The sequence below is a fragment of the Scyliorhinus torazame genome, chromosome 19 (genome assembly GCF_047496885.1).
Source record: "Scyliorhinus torazame isolate Kashiwa2021f chromosome 19, sScyTor2.1, whole genome shotgun sequence".
Taxonomy (NCBI): Eukaryota; Metazoa; Chordata; class Chondrichthyes; order Carcharhiniformes; family Scyliorhinidae; genus Scyliorhinus; species Scyliorhinus torazame.
This window is the reverse complement of record NC_092725.1, coordinates 74,237,791-74,259,439: the sequence shown is the minus strand read 5'-3', so window position 1 is coordinate 74,259,439 and position 21,649 is coordinate 74,237,791. Positions and strand designations below refer to the sequence as shown.

The 21,649-nt window shown below is 50.9% G+C and overlaps 1 protein-coding gene across 3 annotated transcripts in view; it reads right to left on the bottom strand.

Moving 5' to 3' along the window:
* LOC140396225 (protein bicaudal D homolog 1-like) overlaps window positions 1-14,995 on the bottom strand; it is a 322,819-nt gene extending 307,824 nt beyond the window's left edge. Inside the window, exons 1-2 of one of the 3 annotated variants that reach the window (XM_072484547.1) lie at window positions 14,296-14,995; window positions 12,695-13,016 (exon numbers count right to left, since the gene is read on the bottom strand). In XM_072484547.1, coding sequence (XP_072340648.1) covers window positions 13,005-13,016; window positions 14,296-14,511 — 228 coding nt within the window. In that variant the 5' untranslated portion in view covers window positions 14,512-14,995 and the 3' untranslated portion in view covers window positions 12,695-13,004. Of the gene's footprint in view, window positions 1-12,694; window positions 13,017-14,295 lie in introns of those variants that run through there. The other 2 variants (XM_072484545.1, XM_072484546.1) reach the window with 2 other exon arrangements.
* Between the last annotated feature and the right edge of the window lie 6,654 nt (window positions 14,996-21,649).

Here is a 21,649-nt window from a genome sequence, read left to right as displayed (position 1 = left end):
GTTTCTGATCTCTACCTAAAAGGTTAATGTCTCCGTCCTTTCCACAGACATGGATGTGCTGTGCACTTGTATGGGCGGCACGGTAGCACAGTGGTTAGCACTGTTGCTTCACAGAGCCAGGGTCCCAGGTTCGATTCCGGCTCGGATCACTGTCTGTGAGGAGTCTGCGCGTTTTCCCCGTGTCTACGTGGGTTTCCTCTGGGTGCTCCGTCCTCCCACAAGTCCTGAAAGACGTGCTTGTTAGGTGAATTGGACATTCTGAATTCTCCCTCAGTTTACCCAAACAGGTGCAGGAGTGTGGCGACTAGGGGATTTTCACAGTAACTTCATTGCAGTATTAATGTAAGCCTATTTGTGACAATAATAAATATTATTATTATTAGAGTTAGGACAGAGCAAAGAGTTCAGTCCTCTCCTCAGACCTGCCTGCTGGGATGACCTGCCACTATCACCTATCTATCCTTCTACAGGAAGGATGGCACTTGGGTGAGGTTTGGGCAACCTGATGTGCAGGAAAGATACCACTGCAGCCATCAGCACTCATACAAAAAAAGGGGGAAACAAATGCATAAAACTGGGGAACCCACCATGATACCAATGACATACAACTGTACTGAATTCCCCTCATTTCACCTCTGCATAATTTTGGCAAATATCTTTTCGCAGAATTGTTTTCGGGCTCTACCTTCTGTTCTTTAAACGGTATGTAAAAAATACTTATTCCGAAATTAGTGCGGGAGCTGAAAAGTTGCCAAGTGTAAATCAAGAAAAAAAAGTGACTCAGCATGCCTGACATGGAGATTTACTTCAATGTTTACACTTCCTTGACCTTTCACTCACGAATGGCTCATCAATTGCAGACAACAGGCTTTATGAGCAGAATACTGAGCAGTTTGTCAGCAGTTACTGAGCCTGGATGTTGTACCCAGGACACAATGGCACAATGCTGAAAATGACCTTCTGTGCCTTCAGAGACTTTCGATGACATAAGCCTTTCAATGACTGAATGTGTTTTATGGCAAAGTGTGTTCCTGCACGATTTAAAATCGGCTTTAAAATTCATGGTAGTGTGTAATCATAGCGTGGCGCAACATTGGGACACCGTCCACAAGATCACCCACCTCCTGACTCCCAAAGCCCTTCTGTCATGATGCAGCCGCTCGGACTCTGTTTTGAGAGCAAGACCAAAATATATTTTCCAAATCTTCCATGTTATGCATTTTTAATTAGCTGGACAACCTGACAGCTGTCAATGCCAATCCGAAATCTTTTCAGCATGATATGCACATTAAAGGTTTAGGACAATTCTTCCTCCTTGCAAGGATGGACTTCAGTAAGGCCTTTGACAAGGTCCCTCATGGTAGACTAGTACAAAAGGTGAAGTCACACGGGATCAGGGGTGAACTGGCAAGGTGGATACAGAACTGGCTAGGCCATAGAAGGCAGAGGGTAGCAATGGAGGGATGCTTTTCTAATTGGAGGGCTGTGACCAGTGGTGTTCCACAGGGATCAGTGCTGGGACCTTTGCTCTTTGTAGTATATATAAATGATTTGGAGGAAAATGTAACTGGTCTGATTAGTAAGTTTGCAGACGACACAAAGGTTGGTGGAATTGCGGATAGCGATGAGGACTGTCTGAGGATACAGCAGGATTTAGATTGTCTGGAGACTTGGGCGGAGAGATGGCAGATGGAGTTTAACCTGGACAAATGTGAGGTAATGCATTTTGGAAGGGCTAATGCAGGTAGGGAATATACAGTGAATGGTAGAACCCTCAAGAGTATTGAAAGTCAAAGAGATCTAGGAGTACAGGTCCACAGATCACTGAAAGGGGCTACACAGGTGGAGAAGGTAGTCAAGAAGGCATACGGCATGCTTGCCTTCATTGGCCGGGGCATTGAGTATAAGAATTGGCAAGTCATGTTGCAGCTGTATAGAACCTTAGTTAGGCCACACTTGGAGTATAGTGTTCAATTCTGGTCGCCACACTACCAGAAGGATGTGGAGGCTTTAGAGAGGGTGCAGAAGAGATTTACCAGAATGTTGCCTGGTATGGAGGGCATAAGCTATGAGGAGCGATTGAATAAACTCGGTTTGTTCTCACTGGAACGAAGGAGGTTGAGGGGCGACCTGATAGAGGTATACAAAATTATGAGGGGCATAGACAGAGTGGATAGTCAGAGGCTTTTCCCCAGGGTAGAGGGGTCAATTACTAGGGGGCATAGGTTTAAGGTGAGAGGGGCAAAGTTTAGAGTAGATGTACGAGGCAAGTTTTTTACGCAGAGGGTAGTGGGTGCCTGGAACTCACTACCGGAGGAGGTAGTGGAGGCAGGGACGATAGGGACATTTAAGGGGCATCTTGACAAATATATGAATAGGATGGGAATAGAAGGATACGGACCCAGGAAGTGTAGAAGATTGTAGTTTAGTCGGGCAGTATGGTCGGCACGGGCTTGGAGGGCCGAAGGGCCTGTTCCTGTGCTGTACATTTCTTTGTTCTTTGTTTTGTTCTTTGATGTGTGGAATCCCGCATCACTGATCCTCCAATTCTCCTTCCACTCTTTATCGCATCGGAGCACAAACTCACTAATGAAATGTTACTTCCTAATTCCCCCTGCCCCATTCACATTTATTGCACCTTCCACTATGTACGCAATGTCTGCCCAAAGGGGTGGAAAGAAATAGTCAAACCGACTGCCAATGTTGCTCCACTGCAAACGACTTGCAATAGTATGATTAAAATCCTGGATGATTGGTGAATTTAACCTTTATTTCACCCTTCAAGGAAGTGAAGGTGGTTTCTGGGAAGTATCACCCAATGACAAGATGTCTGTTCCACAAATGAAACTTAAGGCACACACTAATTCCCAACCAAGTGCACAACACACTGCTGTATTCCAGCAGCCGGATAAGAAATCAGATAATCTTGCTGGTTATTCATTGTGCCTCTTTACTCACCCGTGTTTCCACTCTTATACACACACAGCATTTCTTGGTCTGTGGGACTATATACTAAAAGGAACAGCTTTTAATAAGGCGTCAAGAACATCGTTAATTCAAAATATTTTTCCATTATTGCTAAAAACAGAAAAGGTCCTTTAGCGTGAAAACCTTTTCACTACCAGTTGATTTTCATTTTAAACAAAACAAAATGGCTCCTGTTGCTATAGGACGATTTATATAATCCTTAACCTTCTATGTCAGCTCTGTCTCTATAACTTTATCCCCTTTCAACTGTGTCACATTGCTGACACTGTGGAAATGGAAGAAAAGTATTTTAAACTATTTCAATTTGCAATCTACAAGTTACATGTAACAAATTGGTATTGTTCAATATTTGGTTCTACTACTTTACTCATATTCTCTCTCAGCAGCAGAATCTCTTGATCAAAATCAACCTTTTGCCCCCAGTTTTCTCTAATATCCATTCTATTGGCACCAATTCTCTCTCTGCAGTTTTGTTTCAAAACCCCACTTCCCAACCCACCCAAAGTGTCCAGTCCATGTAGCTATATATGCGAAAGCCAGGACAGTGAGCGCCAATTGGCTGTTTAACCACACAGCACATCATAACTAGGCGAGATCCCATCCTCACCCAACATCTTTACATATACAAAAGGGACACAAAGCTACTGAGCCTCCAAGGGCATTGAGGCCAATTCAGAAGCCAATTTTCTCTCTGACTGGAATCAGCTAACTGCACGGGCAAGAGATCAACCTTCTTGCCATGTTGTAAGCACGCACTGAAATTAACAAAAGCAGCTTTGCATTATTTCACCTGATATCCATCCCTTTGAGGTTTTTCTCATGTCACCCCCGGCCTCTCCGCTGCCTTTTGCCACCACACTTCCCTTTTCCGATGTTTAGTTAACCATTTCTCTGTGCTGCCATTAACACCTCTCCTACACTGACTGACAGCAGGTAGTGCCTTTGTTTGGCGGCATCTCACCATTCCTTCTAGATTTCATTTCTCCTTGACCATCATAAGACCATAAGACGGACTTCCGGGTGCGGCGATGACCAGCTGACTCGCACGTTTCGGCAGCTCCCGGTGGAACGGACTTTTGGGCTCTTAATAAGAGCCCCAACGGCAATTTTAACGGCTAAAAGTACTGTGCGGTGAACCAGAAGGGAATCCCCCCTGGATACGGATGAAAAAAGGAGAGGAAGGTGGCCGGATTGCGGTGGATCCTTTAGAGCAGCAGCAAGGAAGGCAAGCAAAAACCAAGATGGCGTCGGAAGGTGGCAGTTTAATATGGGGCCCTGAACAACACGAGTTTTTGAAACGCTGCGTGGAAGAACTCAAAAAGGAAATGAAGAAGGAGCTGTTGGCCCCGATATTACAGGCGATCGAAGGGCTAAAGGAGGAGCAAAAGACCCAGGAGTGGGAGCTTCGGGTCGTGAAGGCAAAGGCTGCCGAGAATGAGGACGACATACAGGGCCTGGTGGTGAAGACGGAGATGCACGAGGCACACCATAAACGATGTGTGGAAAGGCTGGAGGCGCTGGAGAACAACGCGAGGAGGAACAACCTAAGGATTCTTGGTCTTCCTGAAGGTGCGGAGGGAGCGGACGTCGGGGCATATGTGAGCACGATGCTGCACTCGTTAATGGGAGCGGAGGCCCCGGCGGGTCCGCTGGAGGTGGAGGGAGCATACCGAGTGATGGCGCGAGGACCGAGAGCAGGAGAAATTCCTAGAGCCATAGTGGTGAGATTCCTCCATTTTAAGGACAAAGAGATGGTCCTTAGATGGGCAAAGAAAACTCAGAGCAGTAAGTGGGAGAACGCGGTGATCCGTGTATATCAAGACTGGAGTGCGGAGGTGGCGAGAAGGAGGGCGAGCTTTAATCGGGCCAAGGCGGTGCTTCACAAAAAGAAGATAAAATTCGGAATGCTGCAACTGGCAAGACTGTGGGTCACATATCAAGGGAGGCACCACTACTTTGAGGCGGCGGATGAGGCGTGGACTTTTATTGTGGAAGAAAAATTGGAATGAGCGGGTTTTTTTAAAAAAAAGAACGTTTGAAACAAAGTGGTGGGGCAAGTATGGGGGGGCGAAGAGGGGGGTAAAAAGGGGGGAAAGAGGAGTTTTATGTTATTAATCCTGCGATGTGGTAACTTTTCTCTCTTACACAGGAGGTGGTGGGGTGAGGAAAGGTGGTGGAGGAGATGGGGCGTTGACCATTGGGGGCGGGGCCAAGGGGGAAGCGCGGGCTCGGTTCCCGCGCTATGATAATCATGGCGGGAATAGGGAAGCAGGAAGGAGGGGGCGTCGCACGGTGCGAGCCGAGGTCACGGGGGGGAAGCCGAGGTCGGCCAGAGTTTGCTGACTTCTGAGAGCAACATGGGGGGTGTAACTACGCTAGTGGAGGATCTAGCGGGGGGGTGGGAGGGGGGAACTATTGGGCTGCTGCTGCTGGGGAGAGGGGGGAGCTGGTATGGGGTGGGATGGGCGGGGGGGCACCGCCTGGGGGGGGACACAGCTGCGTGGGAACCGGGTGAGGAGCTGGAAAAAGGGGATGGCTAATCGACATGGGGGGGGGGGTAAAAAGCCCCCCAACCCGGCTGATCACGTGGAACGTGAGAGGGCTGAACGGGCCGACAAAGAGGGCACGGGTACTCGCACACCTTAAGAAACTTAAGGCAGACATGGTTATGTTACAGGAAACGCACTTGAAACTGATAGACCAGGTGAGACTACGCAAAGGTTGGGTGGGGCAGGTGTTCCATTCGGGGCTAGATGCGAAAAACAGGGGGGTGGCTATATTAGTGGGGAAGCGGGTAATGTTTGAGGCAAAGACTATAGTGACGGATAGCGGGGGCAGATACGTGATGGTGAGTGGCAAACTACAGGGGGAGACGGTGGTTTTGGTAAACGTATATGCCCCGAACTGGGATGATGCCAATTTTATGAGGCGTATGCTAGGACGCATCCCGGACCTAGAGGTGGGAAAGTTGGTAATGGGGGGAGATTTCAATATGGTGTTGGAACCAGGACCGGACAGGTCGAGGTCCAGGACTGGAAGGAGGCCGGCAGCAGCCAAGGTGCTTAAAGATTTTATGGAGCAGATGGGAGGAGTAGACCCGTGGAGATTTAGCAGACCTAGGAGTAAGGAGTTTTCGTTTTTCTCCTATGTCCACAAAGTCTATTCGCGAATAGACTTTTTTGTTTTGGGAAGGGCATTGATCCCGAAGGTGAGGGGAACGGAGTATACGGCTATAGCCATTTCGGATCACGCTCCACATTGGGTGGACTTGGAGATAGGGGAGGAAACAGAAGGGCGCCCACCCTGGAGAATGGACATGGGACTAATGGCAGATGAGGGGGGGTGTCTAAGGGCGAGGGGGTGCATTGAAAAGTACTTGGAACTCAATGATAATGGGGAGGTCCAGGTGGGAGTGGTCTGGGAGGCGCTGAAGGCAGTGGTTAGAGAGGAGCTGATATCAATAAGGGCACATAAAGGAAAGCAAGAGAGTAGGGAACGGGAGCGGTTGCTGCAAGAACTTCTGAGGGTGGACAGGCAATATGCGGAGGCACCGGAGGAGGGACTGTACAGGGAAAGGCAAAGGCTACACGTAGAATTTGACCTGCTGACAACGGGTACTGCAGAGGCACAGTGGAGGAAGGCACAGGGTGTACAGTACGAATATGGGGAGAAGGCGAGCAGGTTGCTGGCCCACCAATTGAGGAAAAGGGGAGCAGCGAGGGAAATAGGGGGAGTGAGGGATGAGGAAGGAGATGGAGCGGGGAGCGGAGAGAGTGAATGGAGTGTTCAAGGCATTTTATAAAAAATTATACGAAGCTCAACCCCCGGATGGGAGGGAGAGAATGATGGGCTTTCTGGACCGGCTGGAATTTCCCACGGTGGAGGAGCAGGAAAGGGTGGGACTGGGAGCACAGATTGAAATAGAGGAAGTAGTGAAAGGAATTAGGAGCATGCAGGCAGGGAAGGCTCCGGGACCGGATGGATTCCCAGTTGAATTTTACAGGAAATATGTGGACTTGCTCGCCCCGCTACTGATGAGGACCTTTAATGAGGCAAAGGAAAGGGGACAGCTGCCCCCGACTATGTCTGAGGCAACGATATCGCTTCTCCTAAAGAAGGAAAAGGACCCGCTGCAATGCGAGTCCTATAGACCTATTTCCCTCCTAAATGTAGACGCTAAGATTCTGACCAAGGTAATGGCAATGAGGATAGAGGATTGTGTCCCGAGGGTGGTCCATGAGGACCAAACTGGGTTTATGAAGGGGAGACAGCTGAATACGAATATACGGAGGCTGCTAGGGGTAATGATGATGCCCCCACCAGAGGGGGAAGCGGAGATAGTGGTGGCGATGGATGCCGAGAAAGCATTTGATAGAGTGGAGTGGGATTATCTGTGCGAGGTGCTGAGGAGATTTGGTTTTGGAGATGAATATGTTGGATGGGTGCAGCTGTTGTATAGGGCCCCAGTGGCGAGTGTGGTCACAAATGGACGGGGATCTGCATACTTTCGGCTCCATAGAGGGACAAGGCAGGGATGCCCTCTGTCCCCATTATTGTTTGCACTGGCGATTGAGCCCCTGGCAATAGCATTGAGGGGTTCCAAGAAGAGGAGGAGAAGAACACCGGGTATCTCTGTATGCGGATGATTTGTTGTTATATGTAGCGGACCCGGCGGAGGGGATGCCAGAGATAATGCGGACACTTCGGGAGTTTGGAGAATTCTCAGGATATAAACTGAACATGGGGAAAAGTGAGTTGTTGGTGGTGCATCCAGGGGAGCAGAGCAGAGACATAGAGGACTTTCCGCTGAGGAAGGTAACAAGGGACTTTCGTTATTTGGGGATCCAGATAGCCAAGAATTGGGGTACATTGCATCGGTTAAATTTAACGCGATTGGTGGAACAAATGGAGGAGGACTTCAAGAGATGGGACATGGTATCCCTGTCACTGGCAGGGAGGGTGCAGGCGGTTAAAATGGTAGTCCTCCCGAGATTTCTCTTTGTGTTTCAGTGCCTCCCGGTGGTGATCACGAAGGCTTTTTTCAAAAGGATCGAAAAAGAGTATCATGAGTTTTGTGTGGGCCGGGAAGACCCCGAGAGTGAGGAAGGGATTCTTACAGCGTAGTAGGGATAGGGGGGGCTGGCACTACCGAGCCTAAGTGAGTACTACTGGGCCGCCAATGTCTCAATGGTGAGTAAGTGGATGGGAGAAGGAGGGAGTGGCGTGGAAGAGATTGGAGAGGGCGTCCTGTAGGGGGACTAGCCTACAAGCTATGGTGACGGCCCCATTGCCGTTCTCACCGAAGAAATACACCACAAGCCCGGTGGTGGTGGCGACTTTGAAAATTTGGGGACAGTGGAGACGGCATAGGGGAAAGACGGGAGCCTTGGTGGGGTCCCCGATAAGAAATAACCATAGGTTTGCCCCGGGGAGAATGGATGGGGGATTTGGAATATGGCAAAGAGCAGGAGTAACGTAACTGAAAGATCTGTTTGTGGATGGGAAGTTTGCAAGTCTGGGAGCGCTGACCGAGAAATATGGGTTGCCCCAAGGGAATGCATTCCGGTATATGCAACTGAGGGCTTTTGCGAGGCAACAGGTGAGGGAATTCCCGCAGCTCCCGACGAATGAGGTGCAGGACAGAGTGATCTCAAAGACATGGGTGGGGGACGGTAAGGTGTCAGATATATATAGGGAAATGAGGGACGAGGGGGAGATTATGGTAGGTGAGCTGAAAGGGAAATGGGAAGAAGAGCTGGGGGAGGAGATTGAGGAGGGGCTGTGGGATGATTCCCTAAGTAGGGTAAACTCATCGTCCTCGTGTGCCAGGCTAAGCCTGATTCAATTTAAGGTGTTACACAGGGCGCATATGACTGGAGCACGGCTCAGTAAATTTTTTGGGGTAGAGGATAGGTGTGCGAGATGCTCGAGAAGCCCAGCGAATCACACCCACATGTTCTGGTCATGTCCGGCACTACAGGGGTTCTGGGTGGGGGTGACAAAGGTGCTTTCGAAAGTAGTGGGGGTCCAGGTCGAACCAAGCTGGGGGTTGGCTATATTTGGGGTTGCACAAGAGCCGGGAGTACAGGAGGCGAGAGAGGCCGATGTTTTGGCCTTTGCGTCCCTAGTAGCCCGGCACAGGATACTGTTGATGTGGAAGGAAGCCAAGCCCCCGGGTGTGGAGACCTGGATAAATGACATGGCAGGGTTTATAAAGCTGGAACGGATTAAGTTCGTCCTAAGGGGATCGGCTCAAGGGTTCACCAGGCGGTGGCAACCATTCGTCGAATACCTCACAGAAAGATAGAGGGAATGGAAAAGAAGAAGGCAGCAGCAGCAGCCCGGGGGGTGGGGGGTGGGGGGGGGGGGGGGGGGGGGAGGAACCAGAAGGACTCTCAGGGTTGTTAATATATATGTATAATATGTATAGGTCGTTGCTATAAATAATTGTATATTGGACTGTTAAATCATATTTTTGGAGAGTGTTTATCTGAGACAAGGCAGTTGCCATTTAGTTTTAGTTTTCGTTTTTGTTATATATTATTTATTTTTTGTTTATAAAACAGGTCATTGTTATTTATACGGTTATATTATTGTGTAAAGGATACACAATGTACTGTGATGGTTGACCAAAAATTTTCAATAAAATATATTTTTTTAAAAATAAGACCATAAGACATAGGAGCAGAATTAGGCCACTCGGCCTATCAAGTCTGCTCCGCCATTCAATCATGGACGATATTTTTCTTATTGTCATTCTCCTGCCTTCTCCCCATTACCCCTGATCCCCTCATTAATCAAGAACCTAGCTATCGCTGTCTTAAAGACACTCAGTGTTTTGGCCTCCACAGCCTTCTGCTGCAAAGAGTTCCACAGATTCACCACCCTCTGGCTGAAGAAATTCCTCCTCATTTCTGTTTTAAAGGATCGTCCCTTTAGTCTGAGATTATGCCCTCTGATTCTAGTTTTTCCCACAAGTGGAAATATCCTCTCCATGTCCACTCTATCCAGGCCAAGCAGTATCCTGTATGTTTCAATAAGATCCCTCTCATCCTTCTAAATTCCGAATACAGACCCAGAGTCCTCAACTATTCCTCATACGACAAGCTCTTCATTCCAGGGATCATTCTTGTGAACCTCCTCTGGACTCTTTCCAAGGCCAGCACATCCTTCCTTAGATATGGGGCCCAAAACTGCTCACAATACTCCAAATGGGGTCTGACCAGAGACTTATACAGCCTCAGAAGTACCTCCCTGGTCTTGTATTCTAGCCCACTTGACATGAATGCTAACATTGCATTTGCCTTCCTAACTGCCGACAGAACCTGCACATTAACCTTAAGAGAATCGTGAACAAGGATCCCAAATCCCTTTGTACTTCTGATTTCTTAAGCATTTCCCCATTTAGAAAATAGTCTATGCCTCCATTCCTCCTTTCAAAATGCATAACCTCACCCTTTTCCACATTGTCTTTCATCTGCCACTTCTTTGCCCACTCTGCCAGCCTGTCCAAGTCCTTCTGCAGCTCCCCTGCTTCCTCAATACTACCTGTCCCTCTAAAGATCTATGTATCATCTGCAAACATAGCAACAGTGCCTTAATTTCCTTCTTCCAGATCATTAATGTAAAAGTTGTGGTCCCAGCACCGGCCCCTGAGGCACACCTCTAGTCACCGGCTGCCATCCTGAAAAATACCCCTTTATTCCTGCTTTCTGCCTGCTGCCAGTCAGCCAATCCTCTATCCAAGCCAGGATCTTACCCTTGACACCATGGCCTCTTAACTTATTTAACAGTCACCTATGTGGCACCTTGTCAAAGGCCTTCTGGAAATCTAAATAAATCACGCCCAGTGATTCTCCTTAGTCTAACTTCCTAGTTACCTCCTGAAAGAACTCTAACAGATTTGTCAGACATGACCTCCCCTTGACGAAGCCGTGCTGACTCAGTCCTATTTTATTGTGCACTTCCAATTATTCTGTGATCTCATCTTTAATAATGGACTGCAAATCTTACCAATGACCGAAGTCAGGCTAACCGGCTATAATTTCCCGTCTTCTACCTCCCTCCCTTTTTAAACAGTGGTGTTACATTAGCCACTTTCCAGTCCTCTGGGACACTTCCTGCCTCCAGTGATTCCTGAAAGACCACCGCCAATGCCTCCCCAATCTCCTCAGCTATCTCTTTTAGAACCCTGGGGTGTAGTCCATCCGGTCCAGGTGACTTATCCATCTTTAGACCTTTCAGTCTCCCCAGAATCTTCTCCTTAGTGATGGCCAATGCACTCACTTCTGCCCCCTGGTTCTCCTGGAGCTCTGGCATCCCACTGGTGAGGACTGATGCAAAGTAACTATTCAGTTCCTCTGCCATTTCTTTGTTTCCTATTTTTACTTCTCCAGCCATGTTTTCCAGTGGTCCAATGTCTATTTTTGCCTCTCTCCTACCTTTTATATATTTGAAAAAAACTCTTCCTATCTTCTTTTATATTACTAGCTAGCTTGCACTCATACTTCATCTTCTCCCCCTTATTGCTTATTTAGTTGCCCTCTGCTCGCAATCCTCTGGCTTCCCACTAATCCTCACCAAGTGGGATATTCTAATGCTAATTAATCTAGAAATAGATTAAATATCGGCAGAAGGTTTCCCAATGAGGATGCTACCCGAGTGACAGTGTGTTATGGCCAGGTAAAGTTATTTCACAAGTGAACAGGCGTAAAAGTCATGAGCAACTGTCACAAGTAGCTCATTTTGCCATCATTCAAAGATTTTACCCGTTTTCTCTCCTATAGCACCAAAAAATGTTAATGATTGGTTTGTGGTGGCACAGCGGTTAGCACTGCTACCTCACAGCGCCAGGGATCGGGTTCAATTCCATCCTTGGGTGATTGTCTTTGTGAGTTTGCATGTTCTCCCAGTGTGTGCGTGGGTTTCCATCTTGGTGCTAAAGTTTCCTCCCACAGTCCAAAGATGTGCAGGTTAAGTGGATTGGCTCGCCAAATTGTCCCTTACTATCCTGGGATTTAGGGCAGCACAGTAGCATGGTAGTTAGCACAATTGCTTCACAGCTCCAGGGTCCCAAGTTCGATTCCTGGCTTGGTTCACTGTCTATGCGGAGTCTGCACGTTCTCCCAGTGTCTGCGTGGGTTTCCTTCGGGTGCTCCGGTTTCCTCCCACAGTCCAAAGATGTGCAGGGTAGGTGGATTGGCCATGCTAAATTGCCCTTAGTGTCCAAAATTGCCCTTAGTGTTGGGTGGGGTTACTGGGTTATGGAGATAGGGTGGAGATGTGGGCTTGGGTAGGGTGCTCTTTCAAAGAGCCGGTGCAGACTCGATGGGCCGAATGGCCTCCTTCTGCACTGTAAATTCTATGAATTCTATGATAGGATGTGCTGGTCAGGTGGGATTATGGTGTTACGCGGATAGGGCGGGGGAGTGGGGTAGGGTGCTCTTTTCGAGTGTTAGTGTAGACTCAATGGGCCAAATGACCTCCTTCTGTACTGTAAATTCTATGGCACAAGTGCAAATTGCAAGACGTTCTGAACATGTAGATGATAACATAGCACACGCCCCATTCCTGTCATTATCCAGTTGACTAGAAATATCTATCTATTCCATAATTAATACACTATTTCACTGTTACATACGTATCAATAAAAACCTCTATCAAAACCTTGCAAATAGTTGCTTAGAGCATTGATTTACAACATTTATTGAAATGAGACAAGATAAACAGGATGTAGAATTATTTGGTAATCCATTGCACATTTCCTTAGAGAAGGCAGACAGCAGATTTGATAGAGGTGTTCAAAATTCATGAGGGGTCTGGACAGAGCAGATAGGGAGAAACTGTTCCCATTTGTGAAAGGATCGATAACGAGGGGGCAAAGATTTTAAAGTAATTGGTAAAAGAAGCAACAGCAAGCGGAGGAAAAACATTCATGTGGCGGGTGGTTAAGGTCTAGAACACATTGCCTGAGAGTGTGGTGGAGGCAGCTTCAATTGGACCCTTCAAAAGGGGAATCACACTGGCATCTGAAAAGGAAGAATGTGCAGGGATTCAGTAGAAGGCTGGAGAATGGCACCAAGTGAATTGCTCAGTATCCAGGGCATCTTGCACCACCAGCTGATGTAGGCAGAGAAACGTCACAGCAGTGAAGTGGTAACATGGGGTTATTATAAATAGTCAGGGGGTGGATTGAGGATTCAGTCAAGAGCTGGATCCCACTCTGGTTTCAGTTTTGTCATCTGAACCTTTGATGCAAATTAAATTACAGCTTCCTAGTTCGCATTTATTCCGCGTGGGACGCCAGCTATGATCAATCCCATAGATATATTCTGACCATCAGTGGGGTTGAAATCAACATCCGACAGGAGATGCAAGAGCCGGACAACGGGTGGCAGATTCCCCACAGAAATCGCCCTCTGGCTCCTGAGAATGCAGTTTGAGGGAGGGATTAAGCTGTGGAAATCGCATCTGCTCCTGCGGCTGGAAGACTATTCTGCGTTCAATAGTTCGTGCCGACATTCCTCCTCCTCCCCCCCCCCCCCCCCCCCCTCACACACACAAGCCTGCACTCAGGGAAGTGATGCGATAGATGGCAGCTCGCCAAGGATATTGGCTGCACCGACACCGAATCTCGCCCAAAAAAACATATTGGGGAAGAAAGAGATCCATCTCTCGGCTTCTTCCGGGAAGAGTTCGATGTGACGGCTTTAATTCCTCGTGGAGGAGGAATCCAGCTCCTGTCATTCCCGCCAGCCTCCTCTCACTGTGGGGCTGGAGGACTGACATTCTGGAGCTGGGAGGTGCGAGCAGCAATGGGTCCATTCTGATGCCCAATACTCGGGGGGGGGGGGGGGGGGGATTTTGAGTCTAGTTTACAATCCAAAAGCCACATTTCAAAAAACACACCCACACTAAATCCTGACTGTGCCCTATTGCTGATACACTGCCTGGTGTCTTTCTGTGTAACGCTGGTATAACACCGGCTGCTAGATTGTCACCCCGCAGGAGGGGGGTAGACAGCGAATCCTCTTATTTAAGGGTCAGGGCTTCACAATGTAAATGTGAGTGACCGATTTCAGCTCCACTGTCCCTCTGGGAGACACCGAGATCCGCCTGAACTGGATATAACCATGTTCCCGCATTAACGCACTGTTTTAATTAACATTGAATTTGCTATTGAGCTGTGAGGATGGGGGGGAGACTCCTCACATTGAATCTCTCTCTGGTCCTGGATGGTGTGAGCCACACAAGGTGAGCTGCTTCGAGACAAACTGGGCGTTTCTCGCAGCTCCCTCGCCTACCCACCTCTTTCAGCTGTTCCAGCTCATGTTTGACCGTCTCGTAGGCGCTTTCCAGCTCATCGTACTGCTGCTTGAGCGACTGTTTCTCCTCCAGCACCACCAGCCCGTATTCTGCAGCCTGGATTTTCTCGTGGGTCGTTTCCGTTAGCTCCTTGGCGAGCCTGTCGATCTCCGCTTTGTAATGCTCCACATTGTGCTGCAGCTCACCTTCTGCGGCCATGGCCCTGGCTGAATGTTAAGAGCACCTTGCAGAGGGAGCAGGCCGGCTGCAACACACACTACACTGAATGGCAATGAAGGAGGAGCAGCTGATTCACCGCCGCTGCATTGGCAACATTTCACCTCTCGTCATCTTCCCTCTGGCTTTCTTGCCGGTCAGCTCAGCAGCCACACATCTTTCCTGCTGGGAAGCGAGCCGCCATCTCCGATGGAACACCGACTGAACCTCCCTCTGTCACATGACGTCCCCAGCAGCGCAAAGGCAGCGGGAGCATCCCCGAGTAACATCACCCTCAACGCAGCGCAGGTCAATACTCCCCTGGTTGCACACAAAATTCCAGCTCAGCCTTTCTGGATAACCCACACATTATTTCTGGACAAGGCCTCCCAGAATAAACCCATGGCGCCGAGCTGGAGCTCCCTAATCGGGATTATCCCCTTAACCAACACCCTTTAGTGTTTGAGGATAATCCTATTACTAAGAGAGTTGGAATTTCCTTTCTCTGGATAATCCAATCACTCTGAGAAACTGCTCCATAATCCTGGAATAAACCCTTTAAATAGAGCTGGAGCTCCAACAACCCTGGGACAAAGCCAAAGACCTAGAGCTCAACAGAGACAAAGTGCCAATCCCAAATATACTGAGGAGTTTAAGATCCAGAGGAATCCCATCAGAAAGGAATTGCAGATTCAGCATTCAAGGATAAACAGACCATGTGGTAATAATATCAGAAATCACACTATCGATATTCCAGCCTAAATCTGTATCACTGACTAACCCTATCCCATGGAGAGGTGTGGTCTAAAATCCCAAGCCTGGATAGGATATTCTGGAATAGATAGAAATAACCAAGAACACTAACTTGGTTTTCCAGGACATAAATATCACATGTACAGCTGCAAATTAGAACAACCCTAATAAACCTAGAGTTCAAGTACAATACCCCATTAAAAAGTCAATACACCCAGTATCCCAGGCAAACCCATGACACCCAGTGCCGGATCCCAATGACACCCAGTGCCGGATCCCAATGACACCCAGTGCCGGATCCCAATGACACCCAGTGCCGGATCCCAATGACACCCCAGTGCCGGATCCCAATGACACCCAGTGCCGGATCCCAATGACACCCAGTGCCGGATCCCAATGACACCCAGTGCCGGATCCCAATGACACCCACTGCCGGATCCCAATGACACCCAGTGCCGGATCCCAATGACACCCCAGTGCCGGATCCCAATGACACCCAGTGCCGGATCCCAATGACACCCAGTGCCGGATCCCAATGACACCCAGTGCCGGATCCCAATGACACCCCAGTGCCGGATCCCAATGACACCCAGTGCCGGATCCCAATGACACCCAGTGCCGGATCCCAATGACACCCAGTGCCGGATCCCAATGACACCCACTGCCGGATCCCAATGACACCCAGTGCCGGATCCCAATGACACCCCAGTGCCGGATCCCAATGACACCCACTGCCGGATCCCAATGACACCCAGTGCCGGATCCCAATGACACCCCAGTGCCGGATCCCAATGACACCCAGTGCCGGATCCCAATGACACCCAGTGCCGGATCCCAATGACACCCAGTGCCGGATCCCAATGACACCCCAGTGCCGGATCCCAATGACACCCAGTGCCGGATCCCAATGACACCCAGTGCCGGATCCCAATGACACCCAGTGCCGGATCCCAATGACACCCACTGCCGGATCCCAATGACACCCAGTGCCGGATCCCAATGACACCCCAGTGCCGGATCCCAATGACACCCAGTGCCGGATCCCAATGACACCCAGTGCCGGATCCCAATGACACCCAGTGCCGGATCGCAATGACACCCAGTGCCGGATCCCAATGACACCTAGTGCAGGAAACCAATGACACCCCAGTGCCGGATCCCAATTACAACCCAGTGCCGGATCCCAATGACACCCAGTGCCGGATCCCAATGACACCCAGTGCCGGATCCCAATGACAACCCAGTGCCGGATCCCAATGACACCCAGTGCAGGAAACCAATGACACCCCAGTGCCGGATCCCAATGACACCCAGTGCCGGATCCCAATGACACCCAGTGCCGGATCCCAATGACACCCAGTGCCGGATCCCAATGACACCCAGTGCCGGATCCCAATGACACCCAGTGCCGGATCCCAATGACACCCAGTGCCGGATCCCAATGACAACCCAGTGCCGGATCCCAATGACACCCAGTGCAGGAAACCAATGACACCCCAGTGCCGGATCCCAATGACACCCAGTGCCGGATCCCAATGACACCCAGTGCCGGATCCCAATGACAACCCAGTGCCGGATCCCAATGACACCCAGTGCCGGACCCCAATGACACCCAGTGCCGGATCCCAATGACACCCCAGTGCCGGATCCCAATGACACCCAGTGCCGGATCCCAATGACACCCTGTGCCAGATCCCAATGACACCCCAGTGCCGGATCCCAATGACACCCTGTGCCAGATCCCAATAAAACCCAGTATCCCAGAGCAAACCCATTATACCTAATGCCAGATCCCAATGGCACGCTGTGCCGGATCCCAATGACACCCAGCGCTGGATCCCAATGACACCCCAGTGCCGGATCCCAATGACACCTAGTGCCAGATCCCAATGACACCCAGTATCCCAAAGCAAACCCATTATACCTAATGCCAGATCCCAATGACACCCAGTGCCGGATCCCAATGACACCCAGTATCCTAGAGCAACCCCATTACACCCCATGCTGGATCCCAATGACACCCCAGTGCCAGATCTCAATGACACCCAGTACCAGATCCCAATGACACCCAGTGCCCGGTCCCAATGACACCCAATGCCGGTCCCAATGACACCCCAGTGCCGGATCCCAATGACATCCAGTGCCAGATCTCAATGGCACCCAGTGCTGGATCTCAATCGCACCAGTGCTGGATCCCAATGACACCCAATTCTGGATCCCAATGACACCCAATGCCGGATCCCAATGACACGCAATGCCGGATCCCAATGACACCCTGTGCAAGATCCCAATGACAGCCAGTATCCCAGAGCAAACCCATTACACCCAATGCCGGATCCCAATGACACCCCAGTGCCAGATCCTAATGGTACCCAGAACCGGATCCCAATGACACCCAGTGTACGATCCCAATGACACCCAGTACCGGATCCCAATGACACCCCAGTGCGGGTTCCGAATGACACCCCAGTGCCGGATCCCAATGACACCCAGTGCCAGATCTTAATGACATCCAGTGCATGGTCCCAGTGACACCCAGTTGGGGATCACAATGACACCCAGTGCTAGATCTCAATCGCACCCAATGCCGGATCCCAATGACACCCCAGTGCCGGATCCCAATGACATCCAGTGCCAGATCTCAATGGCACCCAGTGCTGGATCTCAATGGCACCAGTGCTGGATCCCAATGACACCCAATTCTGGATCCCAATGACACCCAATGCCGGATCCCAATGACACGCAATGCCGGATCCCAATGACACCCTGTGCAAGATCCCAATGACAGCCAGTATCCCAGAGCAAACCCATTACACCCAATGCCGGATCCCAATGACACCCCAGTGCCAGATCCTAATGGTACCCAGAACCGGATCCCAATGACACCCAGTGTCCGATCCCAATGACACCCAGTACCGGATCCCAATGACACCCCAGTGCGTGTTCCGAATGACACCCCAGTGCCGGATCCCAATGACACCCAGTGCCAGATCTTAATGACATCCAGTGCATGGTCCCAGTGACACCCAGTTGGGGATCACAATGACACCCAGTGCTAGATCTCAATCGCACCCAATGCCGGATCCCAATGACACCCAGTGCCGGATCCCAAAGGCACCCTGTGTCTGAACCGAATGACACCCAGTGTTGAATCCCAATGACACCCAGTGTTGAATCCCAATGACACCCAGCCAGGTCCCAATGACATCCAGTGTCAGATCCAATGACACCCAGTGCTGGATCCCAATGACACCCAGTGTCAAATCCCAATGACACCCAGTGTCCGATTCCAATGACACCCTGTGCCGGATCCCAGTGTCAGACCCCAAAGACACCTAGTGTTGGATCCCAATGATGCGCAATGCCAATTACATGCAGCATTGGAACCCAACTGCACCAGGTTCTAGATCCCAATTATACCCAATACTACATTGCCCTTGAGAAGATGGTGATGAGCCACCTTCCTGAACTATTGCAGTCCATGTGATCTATGTACACCCACAGTGGTGTTAGGGTGGGAATTCCTGGATTTTGACCTGGCGACAGTGAAAGAGCTGCAATATATTTCCAAGTCACGTTTTCTGTGTCTGTGCAGCTTGGAGACGAACTTCCTGCTAGTGGTGTTCCAATGTGCCTGTGGGCTATAGCCTCTCGATGGTAGTGGTCTTGGGTTTTGAAGGTTCTGGTTAAGGAGCCTCAGCGAGGACCTCCGGGTGCGGCTATGCCGAGGTAGGTCGCACGTTCGGCAGCTCCCGCCAGGAACGGACTTTTGGGCACTACAGAGGGGCCCCAACGGCAATTGTTCGACGGCTTCCAGTGTGGGAAGGTGACAGCAAGGTCCCCCCGATAGTATATGGATTGGACCAGGAGTGGAGCGGTTAAAAAAGTGATCTTGGGGCAGCGAAAAGTGCGAGGAAAGAAAAGCAAGATGGCGGCGGGTGGAGACCAAGCAGCATGGGCGCAGTGGTCGCAGGAGCAGCAGGAGTTTCTTAAATGCTGCTTTGAGGAGCTGAAGACAGAAATGCTGGCGCCAATGAAGGCGGCGATTGAGAAGCTTGTGGAGACCCAGAAGGCCCGAGGGGCAGCGATCGAGGAGGTGTGGCAAAAAGCCTCGGAGAACGAAGATGAGATCTTGGGCCTGGCGGTGAACGTGGAGGCACACGAGGCGCTGCACAAGAGGTGGGCGGAAAAATTCGAGGACCTGGAGAATAGGTTGAGGAGGAAGAATCTTCGGATTCTGGGTCTCCCTGAAGGAGTGGAGGGGCCCGATGCCGGGGCATATATGAGCACTATGCTCAATTCGTTGATGGGTGCGGGAGCTTTCCCGAGGCCCCTGGAGCTGGATGGGGCTCATCGGGTCCTGGCAAGGAGACCTAAAGTCAACGAGCCGCCAAGGACTGTAGTGGTGAGGTTCCACCGTTTTATGGACAGAGAGTGTGTCCTGAGATGGGCCAAAAAAGAGCGGAGCAGCAGGTGGGAGAACACGGAGATCCAAATTTAACAGGATTGGAGTGCGGAGGTGGCTAAGAAGAGGGCTGGTTTTAACCGGGCTAAGGCGGTGCTCCATCGGAAGGCGGTGAAGTTCGGGATGCTGCAGCCAGCGCGATTGTGGGTCACGTTCCAAGATCGGCACCACTATTTTGAAACGCCCGATGAGGCATGGAACTTTATCCAGGCTGAAAAGTTGGACTCAAATTGAGGGTTGGTCGTGGGGAGATGTTTACTGTGTTTATTGCGTTTGGGGAAGTTCTCTGGGTTTGACTGCTGGGTAGGGATGGGTGAATGGATTTGATGTGGGGGCTGTGGGAGAGTGTGGGCGTCAGTGTTGGAGGGGCAGGGGCCCACGGAGGAAGAGGGAGAGTGGAGGCGCGGGGATGGGGGTTTGGGGTAAGGCCGCAAAAAGGAGCTGCGCCAGAGGGGGCGGGGCTGGCTCAGGAAAGCGCGGGCTTTTTCCCGCGGTAGGGAAGGATGGGTGTGGGGCCGGGGGGGTGGGGGGGGGGGGGCGGTGCTGGAGAGGAGCGCACACTGACTGCCAATGGATGGGGGCATTCTCACACTGGGGGGTCAATGGAATGGTGGGAGGGGCCGGGGTCAGCAGGAGTCAGCTGACTTACGGGAGTGTCATGGGGGGAGCAAAATGGCTAGATGTGGATCTAGCGGGGGGAGGGGGAGGGGGGGAAGAGGGTTGCTGCTGCATTGGCCAAAAGGGAGCTGGAAGTAGGAGAGGTAGCCGGGGCGGGGGTCCGCCACCTGGGGGACTGGAGGGTGCGGGAGGCGCGGGCATGTGGCTGGCCTAGATAAGGAGCTGGCTAGTCGGGTGGGGGGTGGTAGCCCCCCAATCCGGCTGATAACTTGGAATGTGAGGGGCCAGAATGGGCCGGTCAAGAGGGCCCGGGTGTTCGCGCACTTAAAGGGACTGAAGGCAGACGTGGTTATGCTCCAGGAGACACATCTGAAGGTGGCAGATCAGGTTAGGCTGAGAAAGGGATGGGTAGGGCAGGTCTTTCATTCAGGGCTGGATGCGAAGAACAGAGGGGTTGCAATACTGGTGGGGAAGCGGGTGTCGTTTGAGGCAATGAATATTGTAGTGGATAATGGAGGTCGATATGTGATGGTGAGTGGTAGGTTGCAGGGAGTGCGGGTGGTACTGGTGAACGTATATGCCCCGAATAGGGATGATGCCAGATTTATGAAACGCATGCTGGGTCGGATTCCGGATCTGGAGGTAGAAAGCTTGATAATGGGGGGGGGGGCACTTCAACACGGTGCTGGACCCAGCACTGGACCGTTCTAGATCCAGGACGGGTAAGAGGCCGGCTGCGGCCAAGTTGCTCAGGGGGTTTATGGACCAGATGGGGGGAGTGGATCCATGGAGGTATGTCAGGCCCCTGGCCAGGGAATTGTCCTTCTTTTCCCACGTCCATAGAGCCTACTCCCGGAAAGATTTTTTCATTTTGAGTAGGGCGCTAATCCCGAAAGTGGAGGGAACGGAATATTCGGCCATAGCCATCTCGGACCACGCCCTGCATTGGGTGGAGCTGGAGCTGGGGGAGGAGAGGGACCAGCGCCCGCTGTGGCGCCTTGATGTGGGACTATTGGCGGATGAGGAGGTTTGCGGGTGGGTACGGGGGTGCATTGAAAGATATTTGGAGGCCAACGACAATGGGGAGGTGCAGGTGGGGGTAGTCTGGGAGGCGGTGAAGGCGGTGGTCAGGGGAGAGCTAATCTCCATTAGGGCCCACAGGGAGAAGAGAGAGGGGAAGGAGAGGGAGAGGTTGGTGGGGTAGATTCTAAGGGTGGATAGGAGGTATGCAGAGGCCACCGAGGAGGGGCTACACATGGAGCGACGGAACCTCCAGACGGAGTTCGACCTGTTGACCACAGGGAA